Source organism: Phalacrocorax aristotelis, chromosome 4 (assembly GCF_949628215.1).
Source record: "Phalacrocorax aristotelis chromosome 4, bGulAri2.1, whole genome shotgun sequence".
NCBI classification, from domain to species: Eukaryota; Metazoa; Chordata; class Aves; order Suliformes; family Phalacrocoracidae; genus Phalacrocorax; species Phalacrocorax aristotelis.
Genome location: NC_134279.1, coordinates 38,925,627 through 38,948,231, shown reverse-complemented (window position 1 = coordinate 38,948,231; position 22,605 = coordinate 38,925,627). Strand labels below are relative to the sequence as shown.

The 22,605-nt window shown below is 36.2% G+C and overlaps 1 protein-coding gene across 2 annotated transcripts in view; it reads left to right on the top strand.

Annotated features, from left to right (window-relative positions):
- FSTL5 (follistatin like 5) overlaps positions 1-22,605 on the top strand; it is a 334,169-nt gene that overhangs the window by 259,833 nt on the left and 51,731 nt on the right. Inside the window, exons 9-11 of one of the 2 annotated variants that reach the window (XM_075091051.1) lie at positions 2,792-2,953; positions 4,331-4,465; positions 20,765-20,791. In XM_075091051.1, the coding sequence (XP_074947152.1) occupies positions 2,792-2,953; positions 4,331-4,465; positions 20,765-20,791 (324 nt within the window). The remainder of the gene's footprint in view (positions 1-2,791; positions 2,954-4,330; positions 4,466-20,764; positions 20,792-22,605) is intronic. The other variant, XM_075091052.1, reaches the window with a different exon arrangement.

Here is a 22,605-nt window from a genome sequence, read left to right as displayed (position 1 = left end):
GAAAAACTTTTCTAGTTGTATAGATAATCTATCAGACACAGATTTGCCGAGGAAAGTGGGAAATGGCAACAAATGATGGAAAGATAGGGCAAGAAATAAACTCTAGTGTCATGCGAGTACCTCTGTATCTCGGAAAACACTGCTAAAGGAAACAGGAGCTACTACGGAAATATGGGATAGCAGAAGAAAACTCAGACCTGCTTTCATGTGAGCATGTCCTCACCCTCACATCTGTTAACCCTTGAGTAGTTGACTTAGCAACAGTAGCATCTTGTGATGCAGGGTTTGATTTTGTTTGTTTAGGATGTATTTGAGTTCAGTTTCAATATTTTCTAAAACTTTGCTAAGAATAGTTGCCCCAAGTATGTCATCTGCCTTTTGCCCAAGCTAAACTAATACGTTCCATTTTCTATGAAATTAAAATGCTCCAAAATTGGGCTGTTAGAAAATTTCTCTTCGTGCACACTCAGTAGAAGTCTGTCAAGGTGTGGTAGTTAAGTTCTCATAAGTTTTTACAAGCAATGAGAATATTTCACTGGCACAAAACAGACAAGAAATATCCTAAGTAGTCAGAATGCAATGAGTTGCAATGCTTTGATATTGGTCCTAAAAGTAGTATGTGTTGCTGAGATGCTTGAGAGTGTTGAATAATGGCAGTCATGTCTCTAAGGAGATGGAGTTGGTGCTTTTCTTGAGGCAAAGTGGAGAAATAAACTATTTTGCTTTGATGCAGTGGGAAATCTGCAGTATGGGTAGGCTGCTGAAGGACCTTCTGTCAAGAAATGCTGAACAGAGCAGACATGAAAATTGGACCCTAGGAAGTGAGGCAGAGTAAGACTGGGAGCTGAGGTGCTAAAAGAAGCTCTGGCCATCTGAGTGTGCAATCAAGTGGGGCTCAGTATGAGGAACGCAGTGCGGGAAGGCAAGGTCTCAGTATGGAACACACAGACCCTATGGGAGAGGAGAGAGAACCTGGAAGAAGTGGAGGGGGAGCAGGAATGGGAATGTCAGGCTTGAGATGAGGAGTAGAGATCTGAATCCATAATAGCAAAGTCCCTTCCAGAAACTCAATAGAAACCTTAAATCCCTGATTTTTATATGCTGCTGCTCTCAGCTGGTAGTCTAAGCAATTAGCAGCCATAATTTTCACATTTTTAATCTTCTTCCATGCTCTTTTATTTTAGTGTTGCAGTTTGCATATTGGGGTTATGTGTAATTTTCTGTGTATATTATTTGAAAAGACCTTCATCTCTAACTGGGTTTAAAATATCCCTGAAACCTACTGATATTTGCATCTTCTCTGAGATGCAGTACATTTGTGTGTTTCTTGCAGTGTAGAAATCTGAAGCATTTTTATGCTTTAATAGGACAGCATGCTGGGACATTTCTTGTAAACAGTTGGATAGCATTTGAAAATATTTAATCTCGTGCCAAAATAGACACAGTTAATTTTTGATCTTGTTATCTTCTTTCATTATCAACTGATACTTCATCCTCTACCCAGCTGTGTGTTGTGACACCAGCTAAGTATTCCACATTTTTAAAGCTGCATTAAACAAAACTTTGGAGAATAGGATGTATGCTTCTTTAACCTTCATTACAGTTAATTTTTTTATTGTTAGAAACAACCTCAAGCAAGTTCTCTCTATACATAATTAAAGATAAGATCAATAATTATTCATCTAAAAAGTCTTGCTTAATCATTGATTACCAATAGGAATATGCTCACTTTGACGTCATATGTCCTCTCTCTGGTATGTAGCAAATTTTTAGTTGGTAAGCATATACTGCAGCAAGTTTCCAAACTTTGGAAAAGGGTTGTCAACAATTCTCGTATTTTACTAATAATGAAACTCAGAAGATTAGTCTTGTTTAACAAGACTAGTCTTGTTTAACATCTTAATTAATGATCTGGATGATGGGGCAGAGTTGTACCTTCAGCAGGTTTGCAGATTACACAAAACTGGGAGGAGTGGCTGATACACGAGGGGGTCATGCTGTAATTCAGAGGGAACTTGACAGGCTGGAGAAATGGTCCAGCAGGATCCTCATGAAGTTCAACAAAGAGAATTGCAAAGTCCTGCACCTGGGGAAGAACAATCCCATGCACCAATACATGATGCGGTCCACCCAGCAGAAAAGGACCTAACTGTCCTGATGGGCAACAGGTTGAACATGAGTCAGCAACGTGCCCTCCTTGGAGACAGTCTAAAACCTAGATATGGTCCTGAGCAACTGGCTCTAGGTGACCCTGCTTGAGCAGGGGGCCTGGACAAAATGATCTCTGGAGGTCCCTTTTAACTTTCAACCATTATGTGATTACGTATTTTATACAGCATTATAGTGGATTAAAATTGATTGCTGATAGGTGTTTTGGAGAGAGGGGAAAGGTGGAGATGAAATGTTAAAAAAGAAGTTTGTGAAGCAGGACAGTTACAGTCTCTCTACATCACATTATAACTTACTGTTTGAACATTATTCATAGTTCATGAAGAAATTTAAGGAAAAATAAAAATCTTATTACTCAACCCCAAACTATTGAATTAGAATTCAGGCTTTTTTCATTGATACCACAGGCAGTGAAAGAGGTTTTTCTCACAGAACATTCTTTCTGTTTCATAAATTTACTGTGACAGAGTTCAGCATTGAATGTCACTGAATATGTGACTAATACCACACCTGTGCATTGTTATATATTGCTGCAGGAATCTTTAGAATTGCTTATAATTATTTTTCTTTAAATTAAGATAATACTCTTCTCTACTAAATTATAATTGTTTCCTGCCTTCAGTGCCACCAGTCATCCGAGTCTATCCAGAGAGCCAGGCAAGGGAGCCGGGTGTGACAGCTAGCCTTCGGTGCCATGCTGAAGGTATTCCCAACCCACAACTTGGCTGGCTGAAGAATGGGATTGATATCACTCCGAAGTTATCCAAACAGCTAACTCTTCAAGGTAAAGGGTCACATACATTGTTTTCTACAGGTTGCAAATGCTTTATCAGTGCATCCGTTCCATACTAGCTGTCCTTCTTACACAGTTTTAACCATGGGTTGAAGTCTAAGCTAAAACATTTCACACAATGACTTCCAGTAACTCCCCAAGACATGTATTTTTTCTGCTTTCTCTGTATTTGCTAGAATGTATTAGGATAGGACAGCAATCAGGCTGAAGTGTAAGAAACAGTGGGACAGGTAGATGGTGAGTGCTTCTCTGACGAGAGTCTTACCTTCCCTATAGGTGCCATAGCCCTCTGTTCTTTCATGGCCCTCTCTCCTGGATGTATGTGAACACTTGCCTTGCAGAAACACTTTCCACTATGAAGACAAAGTGGTGGACAATTCCTCCATAGCAGCATTCTGTTAATTTCTCCTGAAGGGATTTGAGTGGAATTCTTTTTCCCTCACCTGTGTATCATATATTTATGATAAATAAATAAGAATGGTTCTTCTCTAAGCAAAATACATTTAATACCATTTTCTTGAATATGCTTATTTGAAATAACATTTTGAAAATCTTATTGCATTTTCCCTGAGTTTTTTTGCAAGGTAATCTATATATTAGCTTCAAGCGAAAGATGGTCTAGAAGGAGTATTAGTGCCCTTTCTAGTCCATATTTTAGAATATCTACAAAGCTGTTTTTATAAAATAGATCCTACAGTTGAACAGGTATACTATACTTAAAATGCAGTGAATCACTGGTCACAACATTATTCACGTCACATTATTTAGAAGACCTTTGCCTGTGAAACTTGGACTGTTTGTTGATGTTCCTACTCAAGCTGATGTACGACTCCTGAAGTGGTTTCCATAGACTCCTACGCTGATATAGGTGTAAAATTCCAATATGCCTCTTTTTTCAATTGTTACACTGCATTCACACGAAAACAAAAACAGGTGCCTCTGGTTACTAGAAACAAATAATTTTGTTAAAATTGTGTTGAAATTTTAGCCCATATGTTCCTTGGAAACCTGGGTTATTTTGTGCAAAGCCGGTTATAGTGTCAAGTGACCAAATGCAACATAATAAAGACATAATATTTATGTGATTTTAAAGACAACCATAGTCATTTAAACATATATAAAACCTCAGACTGATATTTGGCTCTGAAATGCAAAATCAGCTGAGGTGTTCCAAATATCTGCGAGATGAATAATAGTGCATGGAATTCACTAGCCAGTTGAATACCTTTGGATTAGTTTGGCATGCCTCCAAGTTATGAACTCAGGAAAGAAAATGGTTTAATTAGTGTGAGCAGAGAAAGCCTTGTGAATGTATAATCTGAAAGCAATGTAGCATGTCTGCATGTTGAATTTTTCCCCTCCTTTCAGCAAATGGCAGTGAGGTTCACATTAGCAATGTGCGCTATGAAGACACAGGAGCATATACTTGTATTGCAAAGAATGAAGCAGGGGTGGATGAAGACATTTCTTCTCTGTTTGTAGAAGATTCTGCTCGAAAGACCCGTAAGTATTATAAGTATAAAAATACATGTAGCACTTGCTTAAACATTAAATCAATATTAAAACTGTAAAACATTAAATAAATGAAAATGGAGTATGTGTAGGTAACTAATTAAAAAAATAAAGTTTAAATAATAATATCCAAGAATCACTAAAGGCCAAGTGCGTAATCTGAAGTTTGTTTAGAAATAAAATGAAATCTCTGATTCGTTCTGTGAAATGATATTTTCACATTGCTGTTAAAATTTTGAGTTTCCTCGTGTAGATTTCTTGCATATGAATGGAATAGTAAGAGATTTAAGGAGCTGGATGCCTAAATAAGGCAAATCAGTAGTCCTGGTATGGTTTCTGGGGTTGATGGGGGTGTGTGAGGAAGACCTTTTCCAGTCTTTCTTCCAGTATATTCCTGAGATATTCCAAGAATCAGACTTGGTCCTTGTGACATGAGAGTCATCATAGGGTTTGATCTCACCTGCTGGAGTGCTCAGCAGATCCAGATCAGTTCCAGCCTGCCCACGCAGTCATGTGCCTGGATAACTGTGGCACTCTAGAAAAGCAGAGGAACAGTGATCCCATTCACTTGCTGATTTGGGAATTCAATGTGCCAAAGAAATACCTACTACTACTGAAAAGTAGCTTTCTTTATCCTCTGTTGAACGATAGTGGGGCTTATAAACCGTTTACCTGTTATTTGCCTGCCTTGATACTTCTCTCCCCTTCCCTTTCTTTCCTCTGCTCAGAAAAATCCATTCCTGAGTTTACACTTCACCCATCTGTTTTTGCCTTTTTTTTCTTTTAAATCTGTTATTTTAATGAACACTACATATTCATTAGAAATATATCAGTAAAATGATAGCTATTTTGCTAGTGAATCTGATTGCATTAACTTAAGGCATTCCTATTTATCTAGGAGCTTATTCAACAGTGACGAGTACACGACAGAAGATACTAGAGGCAGAATTAGCAGCACTGCAAGTCTGCCTGACACTTCCTTTCGTGAGACACTGAGTTCAGCTACGTATAGGTTTATTAAGCTTTAAACGTTTCAGAGGAAATTCTCCATGCAGGAAAATTTTATAATCCAAATGTTAATATCTTTACTTAGCTGCTTTCAGTAACACTAATTATAACTGTCATTTCAAAACTCTTAACATGTTTTTTGAAGTGTCATGAAACTGACTGCTCAGACATTTCCGAGAAGGCAGCTGAGGATAAGTAAGTGTTTTGATCATGCTGAATTTCTAGTAATCTGGTAATATGAAGTAGCTTGGTCACCTCCAGTTGCCTTTTGCAGTCTGTGAAAAATGCGAATGTTGCCAAATTACAAAACCCGCACAAGCTAGAATTTGTTTATGCTTAGTTAAGACTTGTTTAGCCTTAACAACAAAACATTTATATCCAACTATCCAGTTTGCAAGTGGTTTAGTTACCTAAATGTTGTATCCTCTAAAGAACTGATCTGCAGTGATTATGCAGGAATAGCCACACTAGTGCAAAATACTGTTTTCCGGAATTGTAATGCAATAATTTTAGATCAGTTAACTTTACAGGATTTGTAAAATCACATTATGCAATCAACACTGCTTGCAATAAATGCAGAAACCCATTTCTGTACATGCAAGAAGACTAAGGTACAGAAGAATGTACCTTAATGTTCTGGATAGGTTGGATCGATGGGCCGAGGCCAATTGTATGAGGTTCAACAAGGCCAAGCGCTGGGTCTTGCACCTGGGTCACAACAACCCCATGCACCGCTACAGGCTTGGGGAAGAGTGGCTGGGGGGCTGCCCAGCAGAGAAGGACCTGGGGGCACTGGTTGACAGCCAGCTGAACGTAAGCCAGCAGTGTGCCCAGGTGGCCAAGAAGGCCAACGGCATCCTGGCTTGTATCAGGAATAGTGTGGCCAGCAGGCGTAGGGAAGTGATTGTCCCCCTGTACTTGGCACTGCTGAGGCTGCACCTTGAATACTCTGTTCAGTTTTGGGCCCCTCAGTACAAGGACATGGAGTTGCTGGAGCATGTCCAAAGAAGGGCAACGAAGCTGGTGAAGGATCCGGAGAGCAAGTCTTATGAGGAGAGGTTGAGAGAACTGGGGTTGTTTATCCTGGAGAAGAGGAGGCTGAGGGGAGACCTTATCACTCTACAGGTTCCTGAAAGGAGGTTGTAGCGAGATGAGTGTTGGTCTCTTCTCCCAAGTTACTAGAGATAGGTCAAGAGGAAATGGCCTCAAGCTGTGTCAAGGAAGGTTTAGATTGGTTATGAGGAAAAATTTCTTCACTGAAAGAGTGGTCAGGCATTGGAACAGGCTGCCCAGAGCAGTGATGGAGTTGCCATCCCTGGAGGTGTTAAAAAAACCTGTAGATGTGGCACTCTGGGACGTGGTTTAGGAGGCATGGTGGAGTTGGGTTGATGGTTGGACTTGATGATCTTAGAGGTCTTTTCCAACCTTAATCACTCTATGGTTATAATAAAAAAAAGGTATGACTATCAATATCTTTGTCACAAGTGTATGAATAAACTGCCTTCACAGGAACAAGTTTTGATAGATAAAGTTTAAAAATGCTTTTGTTATAAAGAAAAAGTCCCTCTACAGGGAGGAGTTGCTAACTTTAGGAAACTAAAATTAAGAGTAGAAGGGCTTTATTATTAATTCTTCTCTGCTGGTTTTTATATTTCTCCCAAAACACTGGTTCATGCAGCAAATTAGGGATTATTAGGGTAGAGAATTACTTAGGTAAATCCATCTGGATAGGACTGTGGGCTTTTGTTCCTGCACCCACACGTTTTAAACACAATGCCACTACTACTTTAATTTAAAGCCTGCTAATTCGGTCACAAGTTACATTCTAAAGATAGTCTCTGGCAATGTCAGTGTGATTTCATATGATCTGATATAAACTATACCTGTCATAGATAACATTTTTTATAAATAATTTTGCTTGTGTCCTCTTTTAAGAGAATAAAGCAGGCATGGGGTTTTTTGTAAAATTTTTTTAATTTTTCCTCCTTACTGGAGTACTCCCTTCTGGAAATCTTAAGATATTGCTTTGAACAAAAGAAGAACAGACTCTTACTAGCTTGTCAGTTAATCTGGGCTTGTCTGCTTTTATGTAAGGAAAAAATCATAGCAAAATAAAAGCATTTCAGAATATTGAGTTGATTGGCTATTGAGAGGGAGCCTATTGAGAACTTTTACAATGGAGCTCTAAAATATAAGCTACAATTGTACTTATCTTACCCATTTTTTATGTGCTTATGAAAGCTTTTGGTTTTTAATGCTACTTTGCGTAAAAAGCTAAATTTTTGGTAGTTATCTGTGGAACCTCATTTTCAACACATCCCAATTGTTATGCAGAAAACTCAGGACAGTTCTTTGAGAAAAATTTAATATTGGTAGCAGAAAGGGCATCGCTAGCTCATTCATTAGGGAATGGGTGGTGTACAACAGCTCCTAAGAGAAAATTTTATATTTTCTGGCACCTCTGCCTAAATTAAAGCCAGTGCCATTATGGATAAATAGATTGTTAATTAATAAATAAAGCTTTGCTTCACCCTTGTGCCTAAAAATGTTATCAGATTGCTAGGTTTTCAAAGTCTCAGCATTGGTTACAGAGGCATATAATGCATGTGTCTGTATTATAAACAGAAAAGAAATTTAGTGAATGGCAAACCTATACTGAGTTGTGGGATGTGTGATACTAGTAGCAAAAATAATAACATATAATGCAGAGTATGACTTAGGGGTGCCAGGGCATTGTTTATTTTTAAGTTTCCAGTTTCAGAAATACCTTAACTTCAGCATTATTTTTACCAGGTAATTCATTCTGTAGCTGAAATTTTATGTACTTAACATCTGTGTCCAAACACATCTACACTTTTTGCTAGATTGTGAAGTTGTAATGGAAATTTTTAATTTATATTACCTATATAAACATCTGTTATAAATACTGTTGATAAATGTCTGGTGCTGTCTATTGTCGGATCCTGTTTAATTCTTCTGATGTTGACCATGTAGATTGACACATTCCATTATTGCTATCTGTCTCAAACAGCAGCTTTTTTTTGGTGCTTTTAAATTGTTTCTACTAATATACTGTGGCCACTCCTGAAACAGAGGTTAGGAAGAAAACGTGGTTTTACCCATGTTAAAAACGCTATATCACAGTCTAGGACTTGATATTGGTGGTTCATGCAGTGAGATTATCACTAGAACATACTGCAACAAAAATAATGATTTCTCCGGTGTTTGACACTGTAAAAGTCTCCAAGCAATTGGTGATTTATATAGTGGGTGGACATTTCTTGGCAGTTTGGTAGCATTCTAAAGATACCATTTGCACTCAGTAGACCTAGGCTTTAGGACTACTAGAACACGGTACATTCTCAATGTAACTGCTTTTTCTTTGCTCCATGGGCTTTTGTGGATGTGAAAGTGAGGAATACTTTCTTCTTGTGTTCTTGGCTCTTCTTGGCTCCTTGAGTGGTCCTCCAAGTAACATCCAAGGAAAGGTAGGTAAGGAGAAATAAGACTGAGTAAATTGAAGAAGTGAAAAAGACCTTGGGAGAAGGACAATGGAAGAGGCCAATAATATAAGAAAGAAAGGGAGGACACAGGCATCAGCAAGAGAAAGAGGACAGGTTAGTGAGAACACTTAAGCACTGAAGGAGAAAGAATGGGAAGAAAAATGGATAGGAGCACAAGGGCAAAATGATCTCTTAAAAGCTACGTAATAATCCTCTATAAGAGGTAGAGTTGCATCCAGGAGTATCTAGTCACTTTAATGTCTTGTACACTGTTGCTGTGTGATCACAGAAATTGAATGACATCTTATACTGCTGCTTCTTTTTAAATCATGTGGACAATAACACTACTTCTAGTACCAATTAAAACAAATAAGAGAGATATCTGAGAAGAATGAACTTTCTGTAGTCCTAGTAAGTGGAACTTTTTCTTTAACTTGCCTTTTTAAGTAAGACAGCATATTGAAGTATAAATATATATTAAAGGAAAACCTGTAAACATGAAAAAAATTAGTCAAAAGAAGGCTTGTATGTAGAAACTGTCTATAGTGTGAGATAATTTTGATAGCATTTATTTATGCAGTAGTTCATGTATCATTTTGACCACCCCTGACAGAAAGTAGTTGGTTTCCCTGATCTAAGTGTCTAAATGCAGTTTTACTAGTTAAACTCTCAGTAATTCTTCAGGCTTTGGAGTCTGCTGCCTCTGTATAAGACCTGAAGAAGGGCTTGTGTGTGTGGAAGCCTGTCTGCTTTTTCCAGCAATACCAATTGCTGCAGAGCCAGTTGTGAAGAGCCTGACTCTGTGTAGGCATTGGAAGGTTGCTATTAGGTGCCCCCAAAGCCTTCTCCTCTCCAGGCTGAACAAGCCCCGTTCTCTTGTTAATTTTCTTCCTTGTGTGCGTGCATTTCATAATGTGGTCTTTGTTCTCCTTTCTTCTTCCCAGCAGGGCCCTTGCCTGAGAATTTTTATATTTTGTAATCACTGTTGGAAAGGCTATATTTTAATCTGAGAAAATTTGGCCTTAAGATGAAAGTAAATGTTTCATGCAAGTGCTCTACTGTAACTGGAAGCTACTTATGTTCATTATGACATTTTATACAAATATAAAATAATTCTTTTTCTTTTCCCACTAGATAGTAATCTTTTCTGTATTAATTATCATCTTAGAAAGAAAACAAAAATTCTAATTAATTCTGTATTTCTTGTGCCTTCTTTATTGGCTCCTTATATACCTTTTCAGAACATTCATTTTAAAGTATCTTGACTTTGATAGTCAACAAGAGCCATGTAGCACATACAGTAAATAGATCTGTACATCCTACTCCTACAACAGTAGCATCTAAAATATTTCTGAATGCAAGAACTGTGCTGTTTTAATTCTCTAGAGACTGGAAACTGGTTTTGTACTGTGAATTCCATTTTCCCCTCAAGTTCGCCATTAACGCCATGGGGAATGAGATAGCTCATCTGGGCGATAGCTGGATAACCCCTGCAGTGACTGGTAAAAACATTCTGGGGATTAACAACCCTGTCTAAATCTCATTGAAGACAGCAGAGTCTCCTCTACTGTCATGTTCCTCTAATAATACCTGAGAGAACTCAGCTGTGTTGGAAGGAGTCTCTGGCATAATCACATTTGTAGTACAAACAGCAGTTTAAAATCTGGTTGTAGTTTCGTTTCAATGTGGTTTGATTTTTCAGAATAGGTATTTCATGGATTCATAGATTTAAGCGTGATGAAACTATTTCCTCTAACTCTAATCTATCTTCTCCATTTCACAAGGCTTTAAATTGCATCCTGTTCTGCCTGAATACAGATCTAATACTTTGTTTGCCTGAAGTGTATCCTTCCAGAAATGCATCTACCTGAGTTGGAGACACAAAGAATCTCCTGGTATTTTGCTTTACTAATTAATGAGTTTCATTAATGATGCTCAGTTTCCATTTTGAAGTCGTTTTTTCCTTCAGTTTCCTCCTTTGATTCTCATTTTTTTCCAATAAATTAACCTCTTAAGAATTCTTGCCCTATGAATATACCATTATTTAATAATGATTACATTCTCTCACTCACACTAAGCAAAGTTTCTCATAATAAGACAGTTATCATAGGACTCAGATGGTCTTTTTGCCTGGAGGATTGTAACTGGTTTTGGTATGGTTTTTGTAAAAAATGGGAACTGCTTTTTGCAGAATGAAAAATATTGTTTCTTTAATGTTCTGGAGAGAGAAATACATATTTGGTAGTGTTTTGCTTCTGCATCCACTGATCTCTTGTCGCTTTTTGTTACTAGTATCAGTGGTGGAAGATTATGTTTATATGTTTATCTGCCACATACCCTATATGCTATCAGGCCTCACTTTCCAAATCCTGGTCCTCCCCACCTATCTCAACCCCCCAGTGTAGACATATTGTGCGTTACTTTTCCCTACATGTTTAAATTTGCATTTGGCTATATCAGAATGTAATTTATTTTAGAGATGTACTTGATGATGTAATTCAAACAACATTTAGAAATTCTGTTATTTATCATACCAGGTAATTCGCAGATTTCTTAGGAAATGGTTTTATGTTTGTTCACAGATTGTTAATGAAAATGGTTAAGACAAGACGCACTGCACATTGCTCTGGACACACTCCAGCAATGTCGTCTTCACCTTTTACTAATGATTTAACAACAAAAACTTCTTTTTGAGATTAACCATTTTGGCAGTTTTTAATTCAATTAACATGCACTTTACTGTTATTGTATAACTCTAATATTTAATCAGAATATTCTGCAGTAACAAATTAGATGTTTAGCAAAATTCTGGGTTACATCTATATGAATTTTTACATTACCAAACTTCTAATTGCATCGGAGAATATAATCAGGTTTGTTTGAAAAGACCTGGTTTCTATTAGAAGATATTAGCAGACTTATAATTATATTCTCATCCTTTGATTTCTTACTGAATTGAATTCTGTGTGAGTGTTGTCTATTCTTTTGTCTGGGACATATACTCCGGTCTAACTAGCCTACAGCTACTTAAGTTGTGAAGTTTCAGGGAGTGGGGGAGCTACTAAAGGCGTATGTAGTGGTACTCCTCTTGAACTTTACCACGTAGTCAGAAATTTATTCAAAACTAATAGCACCAGACAAAACTTCCAAAACAAGTTTTAGCAAATGTTTTTATGTACTTCATTTGGTTCTTTTAACTTGGTTCTTTTAAATATTTAAATATTATATTTAAATGCTTTCTTCCTTTGTAAGGTAGAAAGTATTTAATTGGCCTTCTGTTTGCAGTTTTTATTCTGCTTCTGTGCAAATGCAGCACAAAAATATTTATAGAAGAATATTGTCAATGGCACATTTTAAAAAATCTGGTTCATATCAGTACAATTTAAATCTTGAGTAGCTCTGGTATCACAATACTTTTCTTCTACCTTTAGCAGCGATTTGTGATGATTTCTGGGGACTTTGCTGCTGCATTGGTGTAAAGGAACATCAAGCTTCTGGAACAACTTCTGTTAGCACAGAAATGGAATGTTAGTTGTAACTAAAGGCTACTTCTTTTCTTAAGGACTGCTGTTTCTCTCTTTTTGTAAACAGGATCTTTATTTTAGTGCTCCAGCATCTCTGCAGTAACTGATAAAGGTGGCTTTCCATTTCCTAACTTGCAGTACATAGAGTTGCATTTTAAGGAACTCTCAAATCTTTTATTAACTGATAGATTTCTCCTCCATACGACTGCATTTAGCAGCATTTAAAGCATAAGCACAGAAACTGACACCTGCACTGCAGATTTATGTTGATGACTACCTCTGATAGTCACAAACACAGATTTGGATCAACCCAACTCCTCAAAGTCATAAGGCAAACCAAAATCATCAGTTTGTTTTTTGCTGAAACACTGTGTGGAAGCTGAAGAATTCAAATACAGAGCAAATATAATTTGACGCTGTGTCTTGACAATGTTTATAAGACTGGAGTGGGGAAGATGTTACTGCCTTTTTTGTTGATAGAGAGTACAATAATAACGATAAAAATTACAATAATAATGACAAACAGGAGGAAGAAATGGCAGCTTCCATCTTTGGGTTTGTTGGGGTTTTTTGTTTGGTTTGTTTTTTTTTTTTTTAAGGTTACATTCAGGTAGTATTAGGTCAAATGGAATTGGTCCAAATTTCAATTTTTAGTCAAAGTAATGTTAGCTGAATATGGAATATAATGCATAGCTAAAGAGTATAAATAAACAAACCATTTTGTGAGTTTAAAAAAGATAAGAAGGGAAAATTATAATAGCATGGGAATATTTAATTGAAAGAATTAGACAGACTATATCAGTGTAATCTACAGATCTAAAGAAAAGCTGGCAGTACTGAAAACAAGAAAACAAAAAAGGGTGGTCATTGAAGACAAGTGAATATTTTCAGGGGTGGTTTTCAGATACTTAAAATTCTTACCTTGACTACTAGTCAAATATTTTTCAGTAAAATAACTTTAAAATCCTTTTTTTTTTTTCTTTCTCGATGACTTTGACAGGTACATCAGTTCTGCTTTGGTCTCAGCTTCAATTTAGCATAATCCTATCAAGCTAGAGTCATAGATCATGAATACATGTGCTGTTCCCTTTAAAGCTAAACAGTTCTGTGCATTGCTGTTGTTTATTTTATTTTTTGCTTTTTACAATATATTAATTTCTCTTAATGTTTTCCAAAACTTCATTTTAGAAAATGCAGTTTAGTTTGCCATCAATTAATATGACTTCTTAAGTATTTCTCTAAATTTTACTGAGACATACATGTGCACCTTGGGGGGACAACTGTCATGATGGAAAGCTATCAAGTAATGCTATTAAGGCATTTTCAAGACCAATTTGACACTTCTTGATGATATTTTAATATTTAGTAGCTTTTACTCTTGGTCATCAATCACAGACTCTTGTGTCACTCAGTTCACCGACTATGATATCATCATATATCACAAAGCAACTTCTATGGATTTTTTCACCTAGTCACACAAAGGAGGATGGAAATTATCTGCCTCATGCACTGTGTCTTGGGGCTAAATTTTAAAAAAATAATATACCCATTCCATGCTGTTAAGTAGATCTATTTCTAACTGTGCCTTTTTTACGTAATGTCGTAGTCCTATCACCTAACAAGGTATTGTGTGATCCGAATGCTACTGACTTGACAGGTTTATGGCCATCATAAGCAACCAGGCATCTCCACTGTCTAGAACATGGAATGAGACTAAAAGCCTTTTGACTGTGATTTATGGCCTAAGTTCTCCTTGAAAGGCTTTACGCAACTTTAATAGAATCTTTCTGTCACATCTTATACTGAATGGTACCTATTTACCTAATTTCCTCAGAGATAATTTATGCTGCCATTTTATTTTATGGCAGAGCTAAACAAGTTTATTCTTGTTGACAACATTGTAGGCAAAGTCTTCATTTCAAACTTCCAAGTATAGGGTAGAAATTCAGCTCGAACCATTTTTTCTTCCTACTAGTGTAGACTGGATTGAGCTAATGTGCTATGGGAAAGGACTTCAGCGTGATTCTTTGTAAAGATTTATAGAAAATAAAGAACAATAAGGTAACATGGTCATATTTAACCAAAAGTAAGGTGTCAGTTGTGACTTCTAACTGATAAATAATAGTTTAATATTCATAAAAATAGATATTTGGTTATTGTATTAACGTAACCTGAAGCGAATTTTAAGTGCCTGTCACATAAAAACAGAATGGAATTTTGATGGAATTTGTATTGACATAATTACTTTTAAAATAGTTGAAGCAAGCAGTAGATAACATTGAAAAAAAGTGTTTGCTTCACAAATAAAGTTTTATATATACTTACATTTGTGTACAACCCTAACAAATCTGAATTTCTTGTAAAATAAGAATAAAATTAAAAGCAGATATATGCATAAATGTTTTCATTCTGCTTGATAGTGGAAGCTGAGCAAAAAGTAAATCACCTTAACTTTGTATTTACTTTTAGCACTATTATTTTAAAAATAAAAATCATCATTAAAAACGTGTGTGGCTCAGCAACCAGATGGTAATGAGCGTATAGAACTACCTTGTAATTGTATTTATACATTAGAGATATGAGAAAAAAGAGTAAGATAGCAGATGCATTCTCCTTATGATGTGGATGTGATTAACCAGACCAATTGCCAATGGTGGTGTCTATCAATGAAGTAAGCAGACATCATCCTTTCAAACATCTTGGAATTACTTTTTTATGCAATTAAAAGTACAGCAGATTATGGTGGGAAAATTCTGAAAAGTAATGTTGAATTCCACACTTTTGCCATATGATCTTTCTGCATTTTCCTTATTGTCCTCTCTTCTATTACATCTGCTTGTGACCTCTTGCCCTTCTGGGGTTGAAGGCTTGGAAGGGGACAGTGGTTTCCTATCTGATACTGCAAAGTTTAGCACAATGAGCTGATATGAAACTGTTGATTTTTATCTATCAGCTGATATGTTCTGATATAAAGTCAAGTTAAATATTTAGATAATTTTAAATACTAAGTTTGTGTGTTGTTGCGAAAAAAACTTGGAACTAACAACAGTGCTTCTATATTCATGAACAATCATTATTTGCATTTCAGAAGATATCAGTGGATTCCCCCCCCCCCCCCCCCCAGTTTATTGGAATAATATATAATGCAGAAAAGATGTCTTCTTGCTGTTTTTCCTTCCTCTTAAAGCCTTTTTTTTAAACTGCTTTGTTCTCTTAGTGCAGCAAGCTAGGAAATTTTTCAGATGTTAAGGTTTTAATTGATATCTGTTTTTTTCATGAGTGCCAGTGCAACAAAATAAGATTTTTTTAAAAACACTTTATTTAGCTTTCATGATATGTAATGCCAGGAGAAAAGAAATTGAAATTTAAGATTATTTAACCACACATACATAAAATACACATACACAAAAGAATGACAGTTTTTAATTAATTTTTTTTTTTTTAAATAAAAGTTAATAGATTTTGAAATCTTATTCAACATTTTCTTGGATAATGACCACTGAAGCATGTGACAGAAGAGGGAAAACTTTCTGGAAGAAAATGAAGTATTGTACTTCAAGAACAAGTTTATTTTCTGAATCCTATTGCCCTGATCTTGTTTTTCTCTGGAGATTATATATATAGTATTGTGTGCTGATTACTGAATATGTGAACAACTAATTATATTGCCAAAAGGAAGCAGAAGAGCTACATTTAATCTCCAAAGTCACTGAATGTCAGTCTTGCAAATATATATATACACACACACACTCTTTATTTCCAACTGTTGTGCCTTAAATGTTTGGCAAAAAGAAAAACAAGGAGGAAGAACGCTGTAGTTGACGTAGTTGAAAGCTTTGACATTGGCTGTTGAGACAGAAAAGTGAACACAATTACATTTATTACTAATGTGATAAGAAGGAGTAGGATACAGAACTTATTTGGAAAGGGACATCGTAGCACCCTCTTATTCATTTAGTAACAGAAATACCATGGATTTTTGCACTTCTTGTTTGTATCCAAAGGGGATAAGAATCTGTACTGATGTTACAGTCTGCTGAAGAATTTCATGAAGTGCTAAGTACAGAGTTTACTGAAAAATGTGCAACCTATTACCATTCAGCCAACCACAGAAAAAGAATAACAAAGATGAAGAGTAGGCGCTCAGATGTTATGTTAGCTACTCATAATCAAAGGCTGGCTCTGAGCACAAAAGCATAGAATAGCTATGTAAGGACCATGAGAGTGACTTTTATGGAGCTGTAAGTGTGGTTTTTTTTTTTTTAAAAAAGAAATTCTCTTTCAAGAAAACATGGATTCTCCCCTGTTCTGCACTGGTAGGGGAGGTGGGCAAAGAGGCGTGGTGTGGGGTTATTTTTGGATGCCAATATAAAAGGCCTGACAACAAATGGTGTAATAAAATAGCTGCTTTAATAAGATAGAATAAAAAGAGGACTATAGATAGCAAGTAAGTCTTATGTCCCTCTAAATGCTGGGCACCCTGCATTCATGTGGCATCAGGTGAATTCGAAGGGTTTTCCCACAGCAGGCTGTGCAGATCCTGTCCATGGAGAGATTCCCTCACCCTCCCATACTGTGGTTCCTTTTATCTTGTGTAACAAACAAAACCATGTATCTTCTGACAGGTTACAGTGTTATTTCTGTCATAACACCCACCAGCGTGCAGCTCAAGTTGTTACAGGCATTCCAGCATATGCCCTTGTAGCAGCTACCCATGCAAGCATTCAGGCTTCTCAAGCCCTGAGCACAAGGCCCAGTGTAGCAGACATAACCTGCTCGAGGTCTCTAACTCCTTGAATGCAATGTCTTCTGCAAGGCTCCCAGTACCTCCCTGATGTTATTTAATAACTGTATATTGGCTGAATACCTTTGTTTTTGTAAATCAGAGAAAAGGGGCACAAAAGAAGGTGGTGGTGTTCTGTCTTAAAGCCAGAAAATTTTACTGAGATCTATCAGTAATTATCCTGAAGCTTAGAAATGTGTGAGAACTGAGTATAGGGTGTGGCTGAAGATGTTGATTTTTGCTTAACCAAATAGAAGGTAAACAATATGTTCCCTAGCATACTTTCCATCCATAGATGTATTTGTTCCAACATTCAGTCTGTATCTCAAGACTGGACATCTTTCTTGAACACAAGTTCTAGGACTCATTAAAAAAATGTGATGTTTTTTGATCTGTAATAAGTGAGGTGATGGCTGTTATTTATGATTTTATATTGTACTCTTAAATAATGTCTCACTTCTCTTAAAACTGAAATGATTTTAAAATTAACAAGTGTGGGGCTTATAAAGCACTCTTTTTATCCCCCTTTTTTTTCTTGAGTAAAGCTCAGAACTGTACATTTACATTAGGCATCATTTTGCATTAACACAAATTAATGTGTTCTGTACTTAGCACCTTAAATCATTTCATTTGCTGCTGTATAGTTCCACACAGTTGAATAATTGTAATTACTTTTTATTTTCTTTCCTACATCACCCCTAGAAAAAAGACTGATAAAAAGTAGAATTTTATGGCTAAATTTACAGGACCTCAAGTGCCGTATATCACATGATTCTTTGCTCACAATGTGAAGAGAAAACTAATTTTGAAGAAAATCCTCCAGGTTGCCCTGGGGAAATTTATTTGCTTTATTACAGAAGAAAAGACTGTATAAGGTAGCATAGACAAACACAGAACTGTCATCTGAATATAGAGCCGCTGTCTGGGCTTGCATGGATAAAGTTAGAAGTTCCAAAACCCACTTGGACATGAGTCTCTCTTACATGTTCTTATACAAATCAGCACCGTTTTCTTCTTGCCTAAACTAAAATAATTCAAGATCTCTTAAACCTTTTAGTCCATTCTTTCTGTAGTTGCAGTACTGATGATCTACTCATTAGGTCCTTATGCAAAAAAAAGAAAAAAAATGTAGTTGTCAATAAAACATCAACCTAATATTTCATCTCGTGATTCACCTTATAGTCAGAGGTCTAGTTTAGGAGAATAATCAAATAGTTTAAACATAAGCAACCAAATTTTATTTAGAAGAGACATGCTAAATACTCTGTTCATGTCTGGCACTGAAATATACAGTAAACCAAATCCATTTTGTGCTGTCAGCACTGGATATAAATGTAAGAGTCACATTGGTGTTAGCAATTTAGTCACCAAGAAGTTTCATTCAGAGCAGCTGGATGTCTGGAGGACACATACTCAGTCAATGTAGTCAAGTCTTACGTCAAGCTAGGCTCTTCTGAAAGTAACAACCTGAAATCGGAAGAGCAAGTATAAGGGCAAATGATTGAGGAATAAATTTAAAACATGTTGACACCATTTTGACCTTAGCAGCAGTTCAACAGATATTGTGTCTCCTGACGTAAAGGTTTACTACTCAGCCTGAGTAAGTGACAAGATGGCACTTTCCATTAATCTTGGCTTTGGGCAGTTTATTGGATCCTAATGGTTCAAATATTAAAGGAAAGGCAAGGATGATATTTGAAAATAATGAACTCATAATAGTCTAGAGTATTGAGCTGGTTTAAAGATAATAAAACAGACTGAGCATGTTTGAAAGAGGCACTGATGTTCTGTGTTTGGAAAGGGGAACTTTTTTAATTCTAGGATTCAGTCTCACTTCAACAGTGTTACTGCTACTTTCTACTTATATGGGAATCTCTCATTTATACACTTCAAAGCACTGAAGGTATAAAGTAATCACCACCTTTAAGAGTTGTCTGGACAGGGTGCTGGGCCATCTTGTCTAGACTGTACTCCTCCTAGAAAGGTTGGACTGGATGATCCCTGAGGTCCCTTCCAACCTGTGATTCTGTGATTCATTTTATCAAGGGATCACTGAATGACACAGTTTAGATACTGTGTCTAAGGTTATATAATGAGGTAGCTCTGATGAGAGAGTTTGTGAAAAAACCTCAGGAGACAAAAATTAGTACAGGAGAGGGAGAGAAAAACCAAAAGCCCAGTAGCTCTGTAGCTCTGTTATTCTAAGTTTCTGAATCATGAACTTGTTGGGAAGCAGATTGGCAATTTTTCCAAGGATCCTTCTACATACTTCTTTCAGAGCACGAGAACGAGAGAAATGCTGCACTGCGTGAAGCAAAAAGCTCATCTTGGTCGTGTCTTCAGCAGTGCCCAGTAAAAGATGCTTGTGAAAACCATAGTATCCAGGACTTTTCTGGAGTAATATTTATTCCCGTTTCTATTCTCAACCTTGAGCATTCAGCTGTTGAGGGACTTTCGTGTACCAAGACAATATTTAGTCATGTGTCCTCCGTTACTTTTTCCATATGCTTTTTTTTTGAAGCACATTAATGATTTTAGCTTTTGCATCACCCTGTTTCAATGAACATCACAATTTCATTATGTCTATGTATGACGTATATGTGTTCTCTGTGTTGTATTATTTTCCTTTAAATTTTTCTCTATTTCTTAGGATCATTACTTTACAAAACACTTTGGTTTTCGGTGATGGCGTTTTAAACAGTTTATTCCATGGCATTCTGAGCTCTCAGTGTTTAAATTTTGCAAAATTATATTTGCTTTCTTTTTATTGTCTCGAGACAGAAAAAGCTATATTAGGATAATTGGTTTTCATTGATCTCAAAGGTCTAAAATCCAATGGTAAACAAGATGCCAAGTATAACTTATGTTTTCATGGAAAAAGCCAACTTAAACGCTTAGTTGGTTACCATGCCATCTTATAGCTCCCATCTTGATCTTCCAAAGATAATGGCAAAAATTATATAGCATGACAACTTTGATAGCATGGCTGTGTTACCAGTAATACAGGAGAATATCTTGTATGCATTTCAGTTTTGCATGTTTCTCTCATAACTATGTCCTGAAATAAATTTCTTCCAAGTCCAGTGCTTAAAGAAATTATGAAAATTGCATCACCTGTAATTAATAAACCTAATTTATGTGTATGCAAGTTCCATGTGCTTTTTGGAATGGATTATGAAACACACTACTGATAAAGGCTAAGGGAGTTAACTGCGAGGGGGAAGGGTGTAACAGAGGGTGATGGTGTTTACCCTAATCCCAATAACTATGATGGCTAATCACAATTTTGTCACATGACATAGAGAACTTTAATCTTGTTGTTAATTCACTGTTTCCATTGATTTACCTGTAGCATTATTTTAGTGTATTAGAGGTTAAAGCATCATAATTATTTCAGAACTGATATATCATTTCATGGTTTTTTTCTTGTTCATTTGTGTTTTCTGTTCTTTCTCTCTCTTACATGCTGCAGTTGCAAACATATTGTGGCGAGAGCAAGGTACTAATACAGATGGCTTTTTTCATATTTTCTATACTAAAATTAAATGCTCATCTATTGTTCCTTTTGTGTGTTTGGTTTGGGTCTTTTTGTTCATACTCTACAGTTACAGTAATTACCTTCCCCTTTGGAACATTTGAGGGATTTGATTTAAAGAAAAAATATAGTGGAAAATAATCTTTGAAGTGCTCATGCCTCTGGGAACTGCTTTTCCTTTTGGGGAGAGAGAGGGATGTAAGCTGTTCAAAAATTTCAAACCATTACTCAAAGGGATACAACAAGAAACTCAGATTTTAAATGTAAACTTTAAAGTTTTGTTTGTTTGCTGACATGATAAAGCTTCCAAGCAATCAGCCTGTGTGCTGTTCGGATTGATCTTCCTGTATCATTCTTATTTGACAAAATTACAATCTTAAAGAGTTTAAATTTGAGGTCCCTGTTATTGCTTGATGAGACAAAGCATTTTACTTCTTACACTCGGGAAGGGTTTGTAAATGTTGGGAGGGGGAATGGAGGTTTGTGGTTTGTGACCAACTGAAGGATAAACATAAATATAGGCAGTACATGGAAAGTACATTTTACTTACATATGTATTAATTTCCATATACATGAGATAATCTTATAAAGCATATTGCAGAAAAATGTCATAATAAAAATGTTTTAATCGGCTCTCATTTAGTTGCTCTAAGTAGCCTGTTCTGAATTCAAAGTTGCAATTTTGGAATTAATGTATTTCAGAAATAGGAAATGTTTCAATTGCTTCTGTTGGAAGATTGATAATACTGTAAGTGGATGAGGCTTTGTTATTAATTCATGCTGCAAATAGTATTTCCTCATGTTTCTTAAAGACTTATTTTAAATTAATTTAAAGATTCAAAAATTTTATATTTGCCTAATTACATAGTAACCTTTGGCATTTCTGCGTGTGTATACAAATGTGAACTAGTTTATGTTTTTATATTCCTGTTTTACCAGTTGCTCAGCTGGTATAAACAACCAGTTCTGTGATTATAGTGGAGCTTATCTGTGATCCTCCTGTCCTGTTGGCCTTGCAAAGTACAAATGACATGTTCAGAGTTTCATACAGTTCAGCTAACAAACTGCTGCACAACAAGATTCTAATACCAAAGTTTTCAAATTTATGGTATTCTCACCGCTTATTGGGAAGGTATTACTTGTGTTTTATCCTGAATAAAACTAAAAGCATGATTACATCCCCTTGATTTTCAGAGGATTGTCTTTTCAAGTCAAGCCCTGTGTTGCTTTCAATGGTTAGAAAGCACTTAGGAAAACTTAAATCTGTGGCGATAAAGACCAATTAAATATACTAGCTTACCAGAGTGCTTATGGTAAAGACGTTCAAATTTCTCTATGACTACTGTGAAACTGAACAGAAAGCAATTTATAGTAAAGACTGAGAATGTGAAGTGACAGTATGATCTTTTAGAGCAGATTTTCTCGATCTCTCTTGTGTTTCTCATTGGTCAATCCTTGTGTGTCCAACAAATATTGTTACTGGTTGCAGTGTCAGAATTTATTACAAGAGAGGAATACCCTGAAGATGCCAATAAGCATCACCACTAACTTCCCCGGGTCGTGCATACTATGCCATTTTCTGTTATCCAAGTATTAACAGATAAGAAGGGAGAGATGGATGATTAGCAGGACAATTAAGATTGTGAAACCACAGATAGGCGTTAGAGCCTGAAATGCATATTTGTATATGGGGTACACAAAAGCCTTATCGCAACTGCTTGATAGTGTAAGTGTAAAAAAGTAGGTGCCAGAAAACCTGAAAGGATTTTGAAGGTACA